This window comes from Schistocerca cancellata, chromosome 1, assembly GCF_023864275.1.
Source record: "Schistocerca cancellata isolate TAMUIC-IGC-003103 chromosome 1, iqSchCanc2.1, whole genome shotgun sequence".
In the NCBI taxonomy this organism is placed as follows: Eukaryota; Metazoa; Arthropoda; class Insecta; order Orthoptera; family Acrididae; genus Schistocerca; species Schistocerca cancellata.
Genome location: NC_064626.1, coordinates 1,032,327,115 through 1,032,347,138, shown reverse-complemented (window position 1 = coordinate 1,032,347,138; position 20,024 = coordinate 1,032,327,115). Strand labels below are relative to the sequence as shown.

The 20,024-nt window shown below is 40.3% G+C and overlaps 1 protein-coding gene across 1 annotated transcript in view; it reads right to left on the bottom strand.

The window, feature by feature from the left end:
* Positions 1-1,398: 1,398 nt before the first annotated feature.
* Positions 1,399-20,024, bottom strand: part of LOC126162867 (DNA primase small subunit) — a 109,715-nt gene continuing 91,089 nt past the window's right edge. The window contains exons 6-8 of the mRNA XM_049919648.1: positions 19,069-19,274; positions 18,232-18,413; positions 1,399-1,607 (exon numbers count right to left, since the gene is read on the bottom strand). Of these exons, the coding sequence (XP_049775605.1) occupies positions 1,588-1,607; positions 18,232-18,413; positions 19,069-19,274 (408 nt within the window). The 3' untranslated portion in view covers positions 1,399-1,587. The remainder of the gene's footprint in view (positions 1,608-18,231; positions 18,414-19,068; positions 19,275-20,024) is intronic.

Sequence of the window (20,024 nt, the reverse complement as noted above, 5' to 3'; positions counted from 1 at the left end):
TTTTATAATGTTTGTGTATTATAATTAGTAACTGGCAAACTATAATTTATTCAGGGACCATGTGTCTTATGTGTGTCCTATCGAATATAAAGAAGTATATGCTCCCACATAAAACAAACAGTAGTCAGAACAAATAAATATTTGAATGCCATTTCAGTAACAGTATTTCCCAATAATTAAAATGACAAAAGATGCTCATGTCCAAGGTAGTAGTGCTCCACCATTAGTACTGTTTATTGGTAATGACCATTAGCTTTCTGCTTTAATATACAGATAGTAAGTGTTACCGAGAGCTACCTGCTGCAAAAATGTTTTAATATTTTAATTCCCCTTATCTGTTATTCATGCCAAACCACTGATACATTAGTAGCAAAAGTGTGTTGCTGTCTCGTATTCTGCTTGAATAACAGAATTTAAGTATCAAGTAAATTCCACAATAATTGTTAACTTTCTTTGTGAACAGTGAAAGTACTTTGTACAGCTTTGCCAAATTAGGCTGGCAACCAATTTCCTTTTATGTAATTAGAGTTTACTTTATTCCTAGTAGAACCTTGATTTGGTTCCCATTGGTTTTCCTGCTGCTTCCTTTGATTAGAAATATTTCAAGAAATGAAAACAGTCTGCTGCATTTTCAGTACATGTGATCACAGTGAAAATTAAAATCCTTTCACAAGAGTAACATTACCGGTGAACTGCTAATTATGTAGTAGCTGGTAATGTTACAGAATGTGGAAGTCTAACATGTACAACCATGATTGCCAAGTATGTTATGGAACTGCTTATGAAATATGTTGCCACTGATAAGGATCGCCAAGTTTATTTACTAACATGGTCTTTGGGCTTTGTGAAAAATAAACAGGAGTGTCGGTGATCATCACCAAAATGTGTGTTGACAATAATAAAAGTGCTACTAAGTCAAATTTAAATCACTGGTGTTGTGTTAGTTATTCAACACTCTAGTTATGAAGCCAACATTTTTCAGAAAATAAGATGGTTATATTTCAGTGTTACTGAGGAACTGCAGCAGTGATCATCATTAACCAGATTAGTAACATCCCAGCATGTTAGTCACTGAGGTTTTGAAAACACAGAGAAAAATCTTAATCTAATAATGCATAACATGTATAAAATGAGTGTCTCGGCTAGCAAGTATCAAAAAACAGTAAAAAATTTGCAGCAGCCAGAAAGTAACAAATTACACTATTTATTTACATGTCACTGCCCAGGAAAAAGTTTTAAAACCAGACAGGTGTGGTTTAATAACTGTTGAGAGAATAATGTTATGAAAGTTGAAAATGTTACATTATTACATTTTTTTATACACTATCTTACTCTCTACAAGAAAAAAGTTTATGTAGTAGAGGAGGGTCACGTAAGGACATTAAGGACAATATCAGATTTATTCAAAGTCTTTATTGTCAACATATGTTAATACTGAACTAATTTACAACATTAATTATAAAAAAACAACATTCACTAATATTGAGGACATCTTATAACACAAAGAAAAGCATGTTCTGATGTGTTATGTGGGAGCAGCAGACTTTTGTTCTTTTAGTAACTGCATCACTTCACCCCAATGGCTTCTTAAAATTCCATGCTGAGATCTAAGAGAGAATGGGGAAAAAAAAACAGTGTAAGATACTGCCAAAATGTAAATGCAATACACCAAGAAACAGCACAATACATTCAGTTTAAATAAGTAACAGTATTTGCCAATAATTAAAATGACAAAAGATGCTCATGTCCAAGGTAGTAGTGCTCCACCATTAGTACCATTTATTGGTAATGACCATTAGCTTTCTGCTTTAATACACAGATAGTAAGTGTTACCGAGAGCTACCTACTGCAAAATATGTGCCATCATTATGGACATTAATTTTACGATGAATTTCAGTAAGTTTCACATTTTTCCTACACACAAACAGCATTTCATTATTCAGTCATTCATGATGTGAATTTTTGGGGGAAGTGATTTTAAAAACTGGTGTTTGTGCATCAGCACGATACTGCCACCTTGTGAACATCCGACTATGTTTAGGGACATGATTGTTGATTTAAATGTTACTGCTGCGACTTTTCGTAGCCCTAAACAATATATTCATATATATCTTCCTACAAGGTAAGAATTTTTCCAGAAATCTATCAAAATACAGGATCAGTTTATAATCAAAGTTGTAGTTTTTGTATAAACATCAAAATTACTGGAATTCTCTGAGATAGCTGGAGCTTCAAATTTGCAGTTCATAGCTGGTTTATGCAGAGAATATGGCACGAACTTTGATGATAAGTCATCAATGAAGTGAAGCCATCAATTGTGCAGGAGACTGATATGGTGGAGCTTCAGCTGTATTTTATTAATTGTATACTGGGGACATACCGACCGAGATGCGCTTTATTTAAGATACTCACATTAGATAGATAACCCTTGCCCTCTTATACCTGGAAGAGCACTCCAGACACCACCTCCATTAATTATCAAACATGTTGACGTCTTTCGCATGCCCAGGAGCACTACTACCCATCAACATGTATCCTACCCACAATGAATTCCCTTTGTCAACCCTTCATGCCCCCCCATGAACCATGGACCTTGCCATTGGTGGGGAGGCTTGCGTGCCTCAACGATACAGATAGCCGTACCGTAGGTGCAACCACAATGGAGGGGTATCTGTTGAGAGGCCAGACAAACGTATGGTTCCTGAAGAGGGGCAGCAGCCTTTTCAGTAGTTGCAGGGGCAACAGTCTGGATGATTGACTGATCTGGCCTTGTAACACTAACCAAAACGGCCTTGCTGTGCTCGCACTGCGAATGGCTGAAAGCAAGGGGAAACTACAGCCGTAATTTTTCCTGAGGGCATGCAGCTTTACTTTATGGTTAAATGATGATGGCGTCCTCTTGTGTAAAATATTCCGGAGGTAAAATAGTCGCCCATTCAGATCTCCGGACAGGGACTACTCAAGAGGACGTCATTATCAGGAGAAAGAAAACTGGTGTTCTATGGATCGGAGCGTGGAATGTCAGATCACTTAATCGGGCAGGTAGGTTAGAAAATTTAAAAAGGGAAATGGATAGGTTAAAGTTAGATATAGTGGGAATTAGTGAAGTTCGGTGGCAGGAGGAACAAGACTTTTGGTCACGTGAATACCGGGTTATAAATACAAAATCAAATAGGGGTAATGCTGGAGTAGGTTTAATAATGAATAAGAAAATAGGAGTACGGGTAAGCTACTACAAACAGCATAATGAACGCATTATTGTGGCCAAGATAGACACAAAGCCCACGCCTACTACAGTAGTAGAAATTCACATGCCAACAGCTCTGCAGATGACGAAGAAATTGAAGAAATGTATGACGAGATAAAAGAAATTATTCAGGTAGTGAAGGGAGACGAAAAGTTAATAGTCATGGGTGACTGGAATTCGAGTGTAGGAAAAGGGAGAGAAGAAAACATAGTAGGTGAATATGGATTGGGGGTAAGAAACAAAAGAGGAAGCCGTCTGGTAGAATTTTGCACAGAGCATAACTTAATCATAGCTAACACTTGGTTCAAGAATCATAAAAGAAGGTTGTATACATGGAAGAATCCTGGAGATACTAAAAGGTATCAGATAGATTATATAATGGTAAGGCAGAGATTTAGGAACCAGGTTTTAAATTGTAAGACATTTCCAGGGGCAGATGTGGACTCTGACCACAATATATTGGTTATGAACTGTAGATTAAAGCTGAAGAAACTGCAAAAAGGTGGGAATTTAAGGAGATGGGACCTGGATAAACTGAAAGAACCAGAGGTTGTACAGAGTTTCACGGAGAGCATAATGGAACAATTGACAGGAACGGGGGAAAGAAATACAGTAGAAGAAGAATGGGTAGCTCTGAGGGATGAAGTAGTGAAGGCAGCAGAGGATCAAGTAGATAAAAAGACGAGGGCTAGTAGAAATCCTTGGGTAACAGAAGAAATATTGAATTTAATTGATGAATGGAGAAAATATAAAAATGTAGTAAATAAAGGAGGCAAAAAGGAATAAAAACGTCTCAAAAATGAGATCGACAGGAGTGCAAAACGGCTAAGCAGGCATGGCTAGAGGACAAATGTAAGGATGAAGAGGCTTATCTCACTAGGGGTAAGATAGATACTGCCTACAGGAAAATTAGAGAGACCTTTGGAGAAAAGAGAGTCACTTGTATGAATATCAAGAGCTCAGATGGAAACCCAGTTCTAAGCAAAGAAGGGAAAGCAGAAAGGTGGAAGGAGTATATAGAGGGTCTATACAAGGGCGATGTACTTGAGGACGATATTATGGAAATGAAGATGAAATGAGAGATACAATACTGCGTGAAGAGTTTGACAAAGCACTGAAAGACCTGAGTCAAAACAAGGCCCCGGGAGGAGACAACATTCCATTAGAACTATTGACGGCCTTGGGAGAGCCAGTCCTGACAAAACGCTACCATCTGGTGAGCAAGATGTATGAGACAGGCAAAATACCCTCAGACTTCAAGAAGAATATAATAATTCCAATCCCAAAGAAAGCAGGTGTTGACAGATGTGAAAATTACCGAACTATCAGTTTAATAAGTCACAGCTGCAAAATACTAAGGCGAATTCTTTACAGACGAATGGAAAAACTTGTAGAAGCCGACCTTGGGGAAGATCAGTTTGGATTCTGTAGAAATGTTGGAACACTTGAGGCAATACTGACCTTACGACTTATCTTAGAAGAAAGATTAAGGAAAGGCAAACCTACGTTTCTAGCATTTGTAGACTTAGAGAAAGCTTTTGACAATGTTGACTGGAATACTCTCTTTTGAATTTTAAAGGTGGCAGGGGTAAAATACAGGGAGCGTAAGGCTATTTACAATTTGTACAGAAACCAGATGGCAGTTATAAGAGTCGAGGGGCATGAAAGGGAAGCAGTGGTTGGGAAGAAGTGAGACAGGGTTGTAGCCTCTCCCCGATGTTGTTCAATCTGTATATTGGGCAAGCAGTAAAGGAAACAAAAGAAAAATTTGGAGTAGGTGTTAAAATCCAGAGAGAAGAAATAAAAACTTTGAGGTTCACCGATGACATTGTAATTCTGTCAGAGACGGCAAAGGACTTGGAAGAGCAGTTGAATGGAATGGACGGTGTCTTGAAAGGAGGATATAAGATGAACATCAACAAAAGCAAAACGAGGATAATGGAATGTAGTCAAATTAAGTCGGGTGATGCTGAGGGAATTAGATTAGGAAATGAGACACTTAAAGTAGTAAAGGAGATCTGCTATTTGGGGAGCAAAATAACTGATGATGGTCGAAGTAGAGAGGATATAAAATGTAGACTGGCAATGGCAAGGAAAGCGTTTTTGAAGAAGAGAAATTTGTTAACATCGAATAGAGATTTAAGTGTCAGGAAGTCTACATCTACATCTACATTTATACTCCGCAAGCCACCCAACGGTGTGTGGCGGAGGGCACTTTATGTGCCACTGTCATTACCTCCCTTTCCTGTTCCAGTCGCGTATGGTTTGCGGGAAGAACGACTGTCTGAAAGCCTCCGTGCACGCTCTAATCTCTCTAATTTTACATCCGTGATCTCCTCGGGAGGTATAAGTAGGGGGAAGCAATATATTCGATACCTCATCCAGAAACGCACCCTCTCAAAACCTGGCGAGCAAGTTACACCGCGATGCAGAGCGCCTCTCTTGCAGAGTCTGCCACTTGAGTTTGCTAAACATCTCCGTAACGCTATCACGGTTACCAAATAACCCTGTGACGAAACGCGCCGCTCTTCTTTGGATCTTCTCTATCTCCTCCGTCAACCCGATTTGGTACGGATCCCACCCTGATGAGCAATACTCAAGTATAGGTTGAACGAGTGTTTTGTAAGCCACCTGCTTTGTTGATGGACTACATTTTCTAAGGAGTCTCCCAATGAATCTCAACCTGGTACCCGCCTTATCAACAATTAATTTTATATGATCATTCCACTTCAAATCGTTCCGAACGCATACTCCCAAATATTTTACAGAAGTAACTGCTACCAGTGTTTGTTCCGCTATCATATAATCATACAATAAAGGATCCTTCTTTCTATGTATTCGCAATACATTACATTTGTCTATGTTAAGGGTCAGTTGCCACTCCCTGCACCAAGTGTCTATCCGCTGCAGTTCTTCCTGCATTTTGCTACAATTTTCTAATGCTGCAACTTCTCTGTATACTACAGCATCATCCGCGAAAAGCCGCATGGAACTTCCTAAACTATCTACTAGGTCATTTATATATATATTGTGAAAAGCAATGGTCCCATAACACTCCCCTGTAGCACACCAGAGGTTACTTTAACGTCTGTAGACATCTCTCCATTGATAACAACATGCTGTGTTCTGCTTGCTAAAAACTCTTCAATCCAGCCACACAGCTGGTCTGATATTCCGCAGGCTCATTCTTTGTTTATCAGGCGACAGTGCGGAACTGTATCGAACGCTTTCCGGAAGTCAAGAAAAATAGCATCTATCTGGGAGCCTGTATCTAATATTTTGTGGGTCTCATGAACAAATAAAACGAGTTGGGTCTCTCACGATCGCTGTTTCTGGAATCCATGTTGATTCCTACATAGTAGATTCTGGGTTTCCAAAAACGACATGATACTCGAGCAAAAAACATGTTCTAAAATTCTACAACAGATCGACGTCAGAGATATAGGTCTATAGTTTTGCGCATCTGCTCGACGACCCTTCTTGAAGACTGGAACTACCTGTGCTCTTTTCCAATCATTTGGAACCTTCCGTTCCTCTAGAGACTTGTGGTACACGGCTGTTAGAAGGGGGGGTAGTTTCTGAAAGTATTTGTATGGAGTGTAGCCATGTATGGAAGTGAAACATGGACGGTAAATAGTTTGGACAAGAAGAGAATAGAAGCTTTTGAAATGTGTTGCTACAGAAGAATGTTGAAGATTAGGTGGGTAGATCACACAACTAACAACAAGTTTGTGGCACAACTTGACTAGAAGAAGGGATCGGTTGGTAGGACATGCTCTGAGGCATCAAGGGATCACAAATTTAGCATTGGAGCTGGCAGCGTGGGGGGTAAAAATCGTAGAGGGAGACCAAGAGAAAGATACACTAAGCAGATTCAGAAGGATGTAGGCTGCAGTAGGTACTGGGAGATGAAGGAGCTTGCACAGGATAGAGTAGCATGGAGAGCTGCATCAGACCAGTCTCAGGACTGAAGACCACAACAACAACAACCCTTCATGGCACCCAGAGCCTGCCTTGCTGATCTTTATGATTTGCCACATCTTCCAAGAATCCTTTCCAACAATCCAGAACACAAATAACCCCAAAATGGTGTGATTATACTTTCTACCAAAAACCTTGATCCTACAGAATTTTCAGTCCTATCCAAAGGCCTCTTCTTCAGACCCACAACCAAGGTTAACCAACTGAACCTGTCAAAGTCCTCTCTCTCCCTCTCTCGATCACTACAGCGGAAACACTTGTTTACTACCAATTCCTCCAACTGAAACTAAACTACCAGCAGCATTGAACCTCACCCTCCCAGTTCATACCACCATTCAACAGTGATGTGCCCCCCCCCCCCCTGCTCCTCTCTCTCACCAAACCATTCCACGGTCACTCACCTTCCATGAATTTCTCACCTTCATTTGGCCTCAAGATCATTTTGCAAGTCCCTTCTCAATACAGACCTCACAACAGAAGAAAGGACATGCATTCACAATCTCAAAACAGACCCTCATTTAACCATCCTTCCAGCAGACAAATGCTCCACCATTGTTGTGATGAACTGCAGTGACTACCTGACAGAAAACCAACTGTCTGACTACTCCACTTACAATCTCTGCCATGGTGTCCATCATAACCTCCACTCCCTACTGAACACCTTAGGCTCCGCCCAGAATCTCTCTCCCGAGTCCATCTCCCTCCTCAAACCAAAAACCCCACTCGCCTTGTACAGGGCTATTACAAATGATTGAACAATTTCATAAATTCACTGTAGCTCCATTCATTGACATATGGTCACGACACACTACTGATATATAGAAAAACTCATAAAGTTTTGTTCGGCTGATGCCGCACTTCAGGTTTCTGCTGTCAGAGTGCTCGAGAGCGCAGTGAGACAAAATGGCGACAGGAGCCGAGAAAGCATATGTCTTGCTTGAAATGCACTCACATCAGTCAGTCATAACAGTGCAAGGACACATCAGGACGAAGTTCAACAAAGATCCACCAACTGCTAACTCCATTCGGCTATGGTATGCACAGTTTAAAGCTTCTAGATGCCTCTGTAAGGGGAAACCAACGGGTCGGCCTGCAGTAAGCAGTGAGCGAAGAAACGGTTGAACGCGTGCGGGCAAGTTTCAAGGGTAGCCCGCGGAAAATTGGCTCATGTCACAACTGGAGACCGACAGCGCCGACTTCATCTTTCAACAGAATGGTGTTCCACCGCACTTCCATCATGATGTTCGGCATTTCTTAAACAGGAGATTGGAAAACCGATGGATCGGTCGTGGTGGAGATCATGATCAGCAATTCATGTCATGGCCTCCACGCTCTCCCGTCTTAACCCCATGCGATTTCTTTCTGTGGGGTTATGTGAGAGATTCAGTGTTTAAACCTCCTCTACCAAGAAACGTGCCAGAACTGCGAGCTCGCATCAACGATGCTTTCGAACTCATTGATGGAGACATGCTGCGCCGAGTGTGGGAGGAACTAGATTATCGGCTTGATGTCTGCCGAATCACTAAAGGGGCACATATCGAACATTTGTGAATGCCTAAAAAAACTTTTTGAGTTTTTGTATGTGTGTGCAAAGCATTGTGAAAATATCTCAAATAATAAAGTTATTGTAGAGCTGTGAAATCGCTTCAATCATTTGTAATAACCCTGTATATGCTTCCCAAAACCCACAACTCAACAATCTTCTATACCCCATTGTAGCTGTTTACTGCACTCAGTGAAAGAATTCCTAATCACCAATGTTAATTCCACCTTCCTATACATCAACCTCCCTCATGCAGCTATCAAACACTGCCTCTTCCAGTGTCCTCCCAACTCTGAACTCACGACCTCATTTCTCATACATCTTAACAACATCTCATACATCTTAACAACCTCCCCCCATGAACCATGGACCTTGCCATTGGTGGGGAGGCTTGCGTGCTTCAGCGATACAGATAGCCGTACCGTAGGTACAACCACAACGGAGGGGAATCTGTTGAGAGGCCAGACAAACGTGTGGTTCCTGAAGAGGGGCAGCAGCCTTTTCAGTAGTTGCAAGGACAACAGTCTGGATGATTGACTGATCTGGCCTTGTAACAATAACCAAAACGGCCTTGATGTGCTGGTACTGGGAACGGCTGAAAGCAAGGGGAAACTACGGCCGTAATTTTTCCTGAGAGCATGCAGCTTTACTGTATGATTAAATGATGATGGCGTCCTCTTAGGTAAAATATTCCGGAGGTAAAATAATCCCCCATTCGGATCTCCGGGCAGGGACTACTCAAGAGGATGTCGTTATCAGGAGAGAGAAAACTGGCGTTCTACTGATCAGAGCGTGGAATGTCAGATCCCTTAATCGGGCGGGTAGGTTAGAAAATTTAAAAAGGTAAATGGATAGGTTAAAGTTAGATATAGTGGGAATTAGTGAAGTTCGGTGGCAGGAGGAACAAGACTTCTGGTCAGGTGACTACAGGGTTATAAACACAAAGTCAAATAGGGGTAATGCAGGAGTAGGTTTAATAATGAATAGGAAAATAGGAATGCGGGTAAGCTACTACAAACAGCATAGTGAACGCATTATTGTGGCCAAGATAGATACGAAGCCCACACCTACTACAGTAGTACAAGTTTATATGCCAACTAGCTCTGCAGATGACGAAGAAATTGAGGAAACGTATGATGAAATAAAAGAAATTATTCAGATAGTGAAGGGAGATGAAAATTTATTAGTCATGGGTGACTGGAATTCGAGTGTAGGAAAAGGGAGAGAAGGAAACGTAGTAGGTGAATGTGGATTGGGGCTAAGAACTGAAAGAGGAAGACGTCTGGTAGAATTTTGCACAGAGCACAACTTAATCATAGCTAACACTTGGTTCAAGAATCATAAAAGAAGGTTGTATACATGGAAGAACCCTGGAGATACTAGAAAGTATCAGATAGATTATATAATGGCAAGACAGAGATTTAGGAACCAGGATTTAAATTGTAAGACATTTCCAGGGGCAGATGCGGACTCTGACCACAATTTATTGGTTATGACCTGTAGATTAAAACTGACGAAACTGCAAAAAGGTGGGAATTTAAGGAGATGGGACCTGGATAAACTGAAAGAACCAGAGGTTGTACAGAGTTTCAGGGAGAGCATAAGGGAACAATTGACAGGAACGGGGGAAAGAAATACAGTAGAAGAAGAATGGGTAGCTCTGAGGGATGAAGTAGTGAAGACAGTAGAGGATGAAGTAGGTAAAAAGACGAGGGCTAGTAGAAATCCTTGGGTAACAGAAGAAATATTGAATTTAATTGATGAAAGGAGGAAATATAAAAATGCAGCAAATGAAGCAGGCAAAAAGGAATACAAACGTCTCAAAAATGAGATCGACAGGAAGTGCAAAATGGCTAAGCAGGGATGGCTAGAGGACAAATGTAAGGATGAAGAGGCTTATCTCACTAGGGGTAAGATAGATACTGCCTACAGGAAAATTAAAGAGACCTTTTTAGATAAGAGAACCACTTGTATGAACATCAAGAGCTCAGATGGAAACCCAGTTCTAAGCAAAGAAGGGAAAGCAGAAAGGTGGAAGGAGTATATAGAGGGTCTATACAAGGGCGATGTACTTGAGGACAATATTATGGAAATGGAAGAGGATGTAGATGAAGATGAAATGGGAGATACGATACTGCACGAAGAGTTTGACAGAGCACTGAAAGACCTGAGTCGAAACAAGGCCCCCGGAGTAGACAACATTCCACTGGAACTACTGACGGCCTTGGGAGAGCCAGTCCTGACAAAACTCTACCATCTGGTGAGCAAGATGTATGAAACAGGCGAAATACCCTCAGACTTCAAGAAGAATATAATAATTCCAATCCCAAAGAAAGCAGGTGTTAACAGATGTGAAAATTACCGAACAATCAGTTTAATAAGCCACAGCTGCAAAATACTAACACGAATTCTTTACAGACGAATGGAAAAACTAGTAGAAGCCGACCTCGGGGAAGATCAATTTGGATTCCGTAGAAATACTGGAACACGTGAGGCAATACTGACCTTATGACTTATCTTAGAAGAAAGATTAAGGAAAGGCAAACCTACGTTTCTAGCATTTGTAGACTTAGAGAAAGCTTTTGACAATGTTGACTGGAATACTCTCTTTCAAATTATAAAGGTGGCAGGAGTAAAATACAGGGAGCAAAAGACTATTTACAATTTGAACAGAAACCAGATGGCAGTTATAAGAGTCGAGGGACATGAAAGGGAAGCAGTGGTTGGGAAGGGAGTGAGACAGGGTTGTAGCCTCTCCCCGATGTTATTCAATCTGTATATTGAGCAAGCAGTAAAGGAAACAAAAGAAAAATTCGGAGTAGGTATTAAAATCCATGGAGAAGAAATACAAACTTTGAGGTTCGCCAATGACATTGTAATTCTGTCAGAGACAGGAAAGGACTTGGAAGAGCAGTTGAACGGAATGGATGGTGTCTTGAAGGGAGGATATAAGATGAACATCAACAAAAGCAAAACGAGGATAATGGAATGTAGTCGAATTAAGTCGGGTAATGTTGAGGGTATTAGAGTAGGAAATGAGACACTTAAAGTAGTAAAGGAGTTCTGCTATTTGGAGAGCAAAATAACTGATGATGGTCGAAGTAGAGAGGATATAAAATGTAGACTGGCAATGGGAAGGAAAGCATTTCTGAAAGTGTTTGTATGGAATGTAGCCATGTATGGAAGTGAAACATGGACGGTAAATAGTTTGGACAAGAAGAGAATAGAAGCTTTCGAAATGTGGTGCTACAGAAGAATGCTGAAGATTAGATGGGTAGATCACATAACTAATGAGGAAGTATTGAATAGGATTGGGGAGAAGAGAAGTTTGTGGCACAACTTGACCAGAAGAAGGGATCGGTTGGTAGGACATGTTCTGAGGCATCAAGGGATCACCAATTTAGTTTTGGAGGGCAGCGTGGAGGGTAAAAACGGTAGGGGGAGACCAAGAGATGAATACACTAAGCAGATTCAGAAGGATTTAGGTTGCAGTAGGTACTGGGAAATGAAGAAGCTTGCACAGGATAGAGTAGCATGGAGAGCTGCATCAAACCAGTCTCAGGTCTGAAGACCACAACAACAACATCATCTTAACAACTATATCCCCACACACAACTACTACTCTTCTGAGCATGAAGTCCACAAACAAATCCATGGCACCTAATGGATCCACATGGCAGCCTCCTATGCCAACTTGTTTATGGACGATTTAGCCTCCCAAATTGCCAAACCCCTTGTCTGGATCAAGTTCACTGATGATATCTTCATAATCTGAAGTCAGGGCCATCATAATCTGAACTCAGGGCCAAGACACACACACACACACACACACACACACACACACACACACACACACACACACACACACAAAAAAAAAAAAAAATTGCTCTGATACAGCCTGGCCACCTATGGATGGAGTACCTACAGTGACAAGAATTCCATTCTTGAGTGTGCTCAAGGTCTTCTTAAGACTTTCAGAGATAGGTACTAGCCCCCAGCCCTAGTCCACCCACACACAATAAACAGCTGCTAAAGTGTAGCCCAGAATAAAGTTAACCATCCAATGGCACAACACACCCTGAGCACAATGAGCTAGAATTCAATGGGCACTTCATAACCCATGCCATCTGGGCCCTTCTCCCTGACACCAGCTCTTCTGAACTACTTTGATGGGAATTTATACTCGTGACAAATCCTTCACTTCCATAATCCTCCTAGCCTCAACCTCTGTTAATACACTGTCCTCACTTCCTCCACCCAACAGTCTTCCCTTCTGTTCTGTTCTGTCATCCTCTCCCAATCCATACCATTATGTCATCTTCATCATGTGTCACACTGCACCTGCCCCTGTACCCATGTGTCACATGCCTAGCCTGGGCAACCGCCACCCTTACCTCTCGGATTCCTATCTTGCACAACTGCCTCCTCCCTCTGAGCCACTAGCTATTTGTTCCCAACCTCTCTTCCTGATCCCTTCAGCTTTTCCCAATGAAACACCAACCCCTATCCCCAGGTCACCAGCATTACTGAAACCGTGACAATGTGTGTTCATCAGCACAACTTAAGAGCATAGGTGTGTGTGTGTGTGTGTGTGTGTGTGTGTGTGTGTGTGTGTGTGTGTGTGTGTGTGTGTCAGATGAGTCTCGTTTCGTTTCAAATTGTACTGAGCCGATGGACATGTATAGGTATGGAGACAGTCTCATGAATCCATGGACCCTGAACTGTCAGCAGGAGACTGTTCAAGCTGGTGGAGGTTCCATAATGGTGTGGGGTGTGTGCAGCTGGAGTGATGGGGGACTCCTGATACATCTAGATATGACTCTGATGGGTGACATGTACGTAAGCATCGTGTCTGATCATTTCATGTCCATTGCGCATTGCGACAGACTTGGTCAATTCCAGCAGGACAATGTGACAATGTGACACCCCACATGTTCAGAATTGCTACAGAGTGGCTCCAGGAGTCTTCTGAGTTCAGACACTTCTGCTGGTCACCTAACTCCCCGGACATGAACATTACTGAGAATATCTGGGATGCCTTGCAACGTGCTGTTCAGAAGAGACCTCCACCCCCTCTTACTTTTGCGGATTTATGGACAGCCCTGTAGGATTCATGGTGTCAGTTCCCTCCAGCGCTACTTCAGGCACTAGTCGAGTCCATGCGACATCATGGTGATAATTTTTCTGAGAGCAATTATTATGAAAGCAAACTTAATTTCTTTTCACTGTCAGTAAAATAGCAAACAAATTATTTCCAATTTAACTGTGGGCCACAGGTATTTTGCAGTTTCAAAAGTAAATGAAAGTTAACAGTATTATTATCATTCTTGATTTAGGTAAAAGTATCTGAGATTAAACAAAAGAGTATCAGGCCTCACATTTGTTATAATATTATTGCCAAAGATAAAGTTTTCAGAATAATTTTATGTAACAGTTCATACTCTTGAATATCACATATAGAGTATAAAGCGAATTTCATATAACTGCTGGTAGTAATGTTATACTCTCAACTTTATCTGTATATCTCCTCCTTGTCCTCTTTCTGACAATTTCCTCCTCCCCTTCTATCTTTCCATCTTCGCCTCCCCTCTACATCTCCACCTGCCCACACCTTTCACCTGCTTCATGGATCTCCCCTCCTTCCCTCATCTATTAATTTCCCTCTCCCCTGAGCCCTGTCCATCCTATCCTCTGTCCATCTCAATCTGTCCTCAGCCATGCTCAATAGCAGGTATAGCACCTGCAATCAATTTCAATAAAGCAGGCCCGTCCTATTTCCACAGCATGTCTGTTACAGGGCAGGCTGCACATCAACTACTTGAAAAATCATTATTTGCCCCTAACAAACAGGCTGCCATGCAAAGCAGGTTGATACTATTCCAACATAACATGCCTGTCATGCAAAGCAACCTACATGTTGGGGCTGCAAAACCTTTTCTTGCACTTGACATGTAGGGTGCCCTCCAGCATGTACTGTTCCCACACAGTATGACTGCAGTTCAGGGCAGCCTATATGCCAGGGTCTGGTAAGAACACCGTATCTCTTCTCTTCTTGGAGATAGGAGGTTATAAACCCCACACTTCTGATACTCGTGAGGCCTGATGTTTCAGTGGCAAATTTGTTTGAAATCAGTCTGGGGGTCTGGAAGGAGATCGCAGACGTAAGGACATACACTCTGCATATGCAAGAACCCTCCTATACAGGTAGTCACATAACATAATAGATTTTGGGGTATATAATTTTATCTTTAGATTGTGTAGTGCCACTATATATGCCAATCTTTCAGAGGACCTGAACCGGGAAGGTTTCACGCACTGGAGCAGCAAACTGTTAAATATGCAACTAAGGCTTTGCAGTCACTTGAGAAATTATCGGAATACAGATGCTGAAGATGAAAAAGAACTGTCTAACAGCTAGCAGCATAGATTTCCCACCAAATATGGTCTGACGCAAGAGGATGCTGAAGAACATGGGGATAATGATACAGCAAACGTGTATCATAATTCTGATCAGTCATAATTCCGGAAAAAATTGGGAAAATGTCAAGGACTGTCAACAGTGGGAGGTCACCTTAAAGGTTAAGAAACATGATGTTTGTCAGGCAGCAGCAGATGGCTTCACATTAACAAAATATAAAATTACAGACTTTCTTCTGATGAAAAGAGGAATGGTTTGAACAGAATGGTTCTATCGAAAAGTAAATCACACAAGTAGAACACAGCAAATTAAACAAGAGGGAAATCAACAATGAAATCTGAGCGACATGAGATACGATCATGTTCAATGTGCAATATATTATCTCTTCTTTGAGAAGAAAGCATACAAACAGACCAAGGGATGGTTGCGAGAAGTGTGATAGCATTTTCGTATTTCAACATTTCCACATGTCACTTCATTAGGTACTTCTTGGAGTCCAGAGGCCTCCACTCCTTTTCTCATTCTGATACACTGTAAAGCTGTATGATAAGTAGTACGTATTGTCAACAAATCTCTGTTGTTACATGTCTAAGTAACTGTTATCTCTGTCAAATACTAATGCAATCACCAAGTAAATATTAAGATACCTGTACACATCAGTTATATTAAATAACTGGTTAAGCAGTGGCACCCCCCCCCCCCCCCCCCCCCGTCAAATGAGAAGCTTTCCTTCAACTTCTCTAGGTTACCTGCAATCTGCACAAACAGAAATATTATGAAACTGTATAGTGAAAGTTTATTGTTAATGCAGTATACAGATTAAGTTTCTACAACATGTATTTCTTTTGTTGGTGCCCCCTCTTTATGGGATATATGGCAAGTTGAGTGAACACAAATGGTAAGATTGATCAGTCCTTTTCTGAGTTCCATCCGACATTTCTAGATGTTGACCTCACTGACGATAAGGTCCAAACTTAAGGATACAAGTTAAACATTTGAGAAACTATAATAGTGGTACTTTAACAGTTATGATTAGTTTTTATGTCCATACAGCCTTGGCATTCATGATTACTGTATCTGTTTCCACACTGGCATGCTATATGGATAGAAAAACAGGCACACAGCTACCTTCATTATTAGTAACTACCTCCATCAATTCCGTTCACAAGCAGATTCACTGTCCAGCTTAGCCATACTGAAAACTACTCAAAAGTAATGTATCAACTTATATGTCTTATCCAGAACTGTCTCACCCTTTTTACAATTCTTCCAAATCCATCCACAGCAACTGCTTTGGTGACTTCCCAACATACATGTCTTAGAAACTTGTGTGCACTGCCTCAATCAATTTCTTAAGCATACTGTTGATATTCTTCATTCAGTAAGCCTCCACTGTCAAATCCATACTTGGCACTTCCCCATTACTAGCTTCTCCAGCTACCACTGGTAAAATATACCTAATCAAAAAGAGAACCACTTGTGCTATTAAATGTCAAATGTACTAGCTACTAAAGAGCCTTTCTTCAGCTTTCTAGCTTGGCATAATGACCACTAAGTTGCTTGCATAAGATTAACAGGGCTATGTCAAAGACACCACAGTGTTTAAGAAACAATTTACCACCACAATCCAAATTCTGTACCACAGTAGTTCTCAGCTAAATGCAGCCGGAGAATGAAGTAACAATATACCTCTGTGCTGACTGACACAATTTCTACATATAAATGGTTCAAATATAGTGGAGTCAAAGGTGGTAGAATGAATCATCATCTAGAGTTATATAACCAATAGAGCTGCTTTTATTCCCAGGCTGTTAAGTTATTAACTGAATTTAAGAGAATTTTCAGTTGCTGCTGGCTTCTGGAGAATGATTAACATCCAGCCGATAATAAGAGAAGATAAAGGTATTGAGCTCCAGTTTGGAATGTTAGAGGTTCAAAGCATCACAGAATTAAAGCTTTTCTTCCTGATTTTGTGCAGTAAACATATTGTGTTCTTTATAGCATCCATGATATTGAATTTGGAACAGTAGAGGTGATGAGGCAAACACAGCTACCACACGCTTTCAGTGTAGCTATCAAGAGCAAGAGCTCAAATGATAAAAACACTGTTGCATGATTAGGCCAAGGTATAAGGATTAAGTTATCATTACAGCCTCATGGCCAAGACAGTCACCTAAAATGCAATCTCTCAAATTGCATTTTGCTGGTTGAATAAGTGGATAAGTAAATGACACCTTGCTGCCCTTGCAGTTTTCTCTGTTCAACTCACATAGTGGGTATAGCAACATTGGTAATGTAATGCAGGGAATTGCCACATTGTTTAGCTCTTATGCTTTTGAACTCATCCAACTATTTTGTAGTACAACTTGTATTTGATTTTGCAACAAGTTAGGGCAGGTGAGAATATATGCTCTCAGCAAATCACATGTTTCAACATCACAACAAATGTAAGGAGATGATCTCAGAAACTTATGTTTGTTTTATTCTGAGCAAGAGGTACACACAACTAAAGACAATAAAAAATTAAACCTGAAAATCTTGCACTGGGTGAAAAGAAACAGCTGAATTTGGGAAAGAGCTAAGAACTGAAAATGACAGACCAATCCTGAAAAGCCAGTGAATGATGGAGAACTGATAAACCAAACACTAGTGAAGAGAAACTGGTAAGAATGGTTGATGAGGATAGAGGTACATATACTAATAAAAGCATTATTAGTAGTATTGGAAAAGTGAATAAGATGGAGGAGTCATGAAATTGAAGAGGAGGGGCAGAAAAGGATTAATGCGGAAAGAATCTCACAAAAGAGTAAGCTTTGGCATCAGTGCAGTCAAAATCCAATCAGAAAAGGGCCGGAGTGAGTAACAGAAAAGATAAAAGTAAAATTCCCAAAACCTGATATCAGATGGACGATGGGAAGGAAAAAACGACTACTCTGATTTAAGGCCAATCTCTCTCTCTCTCTCTCTCTCTCTCTCTCTCTCTCTCTCTCTCTCTCTCTCTCTCAGGCTATATAATTGGAAAATACCTTGATTAACACTTACCATGCCTGTTGACAACATCATCTTTTCCTGATTTTTCGAGTTTCCGTAAGAATTCTTCAAAAACTACGACACCCTTGTACATACTCGTCTTTTTATAATCTTTGACTCTCTTGTTACGATCATCTTCTGTTAATAATTCCTTCGTCTTAGCGTCATATTTCTGAATTTCATCAATTAACTGACTGTCAATATCAAATAAATAAAATTATTTTAAAATAGCATTATACATCAATGTTTTGGAAAATTTACTTAAAATTAATAAACACTCCCACAAAAATATGCTAATAGAAAACAACATGAAAGATAAATATACGCTGCACTGTTGTTATTAAAACCATGGGAAGGATAACAAAAGTGCAAGCAAGACTTGAGATTAAGAAAATTAAAAATACCTTGAAATGAAAGAATGCTTAGCTGGTGATAGCCTTAGCAAGTGCAGATGGAGAAATCAACAATAAGTGTGTAGAAATACTACCTGGATGAATAGTTGTCAGAAACCTGGTTAACAATGAAATGTATTTAACTGTTTGATAGAATAACAAATTAGCAATTGAGAAGGTGCAGTTAGTGTGACTACACAGGAATATAGGGCACACTGCACTGAAAAATGCAAGGGGGGAGGGGGCACATAGGTAGTGGTGAGGATGGGGAAGAGTTCAAGAGTAGACAAAGAGATGGAAAGTAGTAAGAGAGGTATCTGAGAGGAAAGATATGAAACACAGTAAAAATGGGGTTGATGAAAGAGAACAAATAAATGGGAAAGTGATACATCTGACATTTGAAAGTGAAAGCAAAGAAGAAGAGAATGATAGAGAAAACCTTGTATAAAACAGTTACCTGATTGTTGGAACTGCTGTTGGATTAAATTTCTCTGCTGCTTTTGGATTAAATGGAATGCACACTTTTCCTGTTTTAGGATGGACGCAAAATGGCGACTTCAATAAATGGTTCAGTCCTTTTGTGACATTAATATCCAACCTTGGATAGGTGTACTGAATCATAATTTCCTGTATGATGAATTGTTTTCGTTTTTTCAGATGCCCCTGTAGAACATAAAGATTGATGTAAATGAAAACAAATAAAATTTTAAAAGAGAGAGGATATGATGCATAAGGAATTGAAGCTTTATATTAATCACTGGAATCACAAAAAAAAAAAAAAAAAAAAAAAAAAAAACTGACATCCTGATGGACTATGTTGATCTGCAGTAGTTGCAGTAGTTGGGACACAGAAAATTTGTTACAGTAAAAGAAAGGAAGCAATGAAAATGAGAAGAAAAGCAAAATGGAAGATTGGGGTTTAACATCCCATCAATGACTACATCATTAGAGAAGGAGCACAGGCTTGGAGAGCACGAGGAAGGAAAGCTGTGTAGACTTTTCGAAAGGAGCCATTCCATCTTCATCTGAAATGATTTAAGGAAATTAAATCTAAATTCTTCATTAATATGAGTACAGATGAAAGTTCTCCAACAGCTAATTCCCTTAAGGGTAGACATGCTCAAGCATAATATGCACTGATAATTTAAAAATTTCATATTTTGTTTACCACTGCGAAAGAGAAGTAGTCATCATACCAGAGGTACAAATTTGAGCTTCACAGGACTAACTAAGCAACTGTGAGAAACGGCATGACAAGTCAACGATGCAATAATGTAGGTACAGTGCATTTGCAAACATGATACCTCAACAGATAAATTTTCAAAGCACAGATAACAACAGGTGTTGTATAAGAAATGATAATATGAAACTAGCATATGTGGTCCCAGCAAAACTGCCTGCATGAAACAGGTG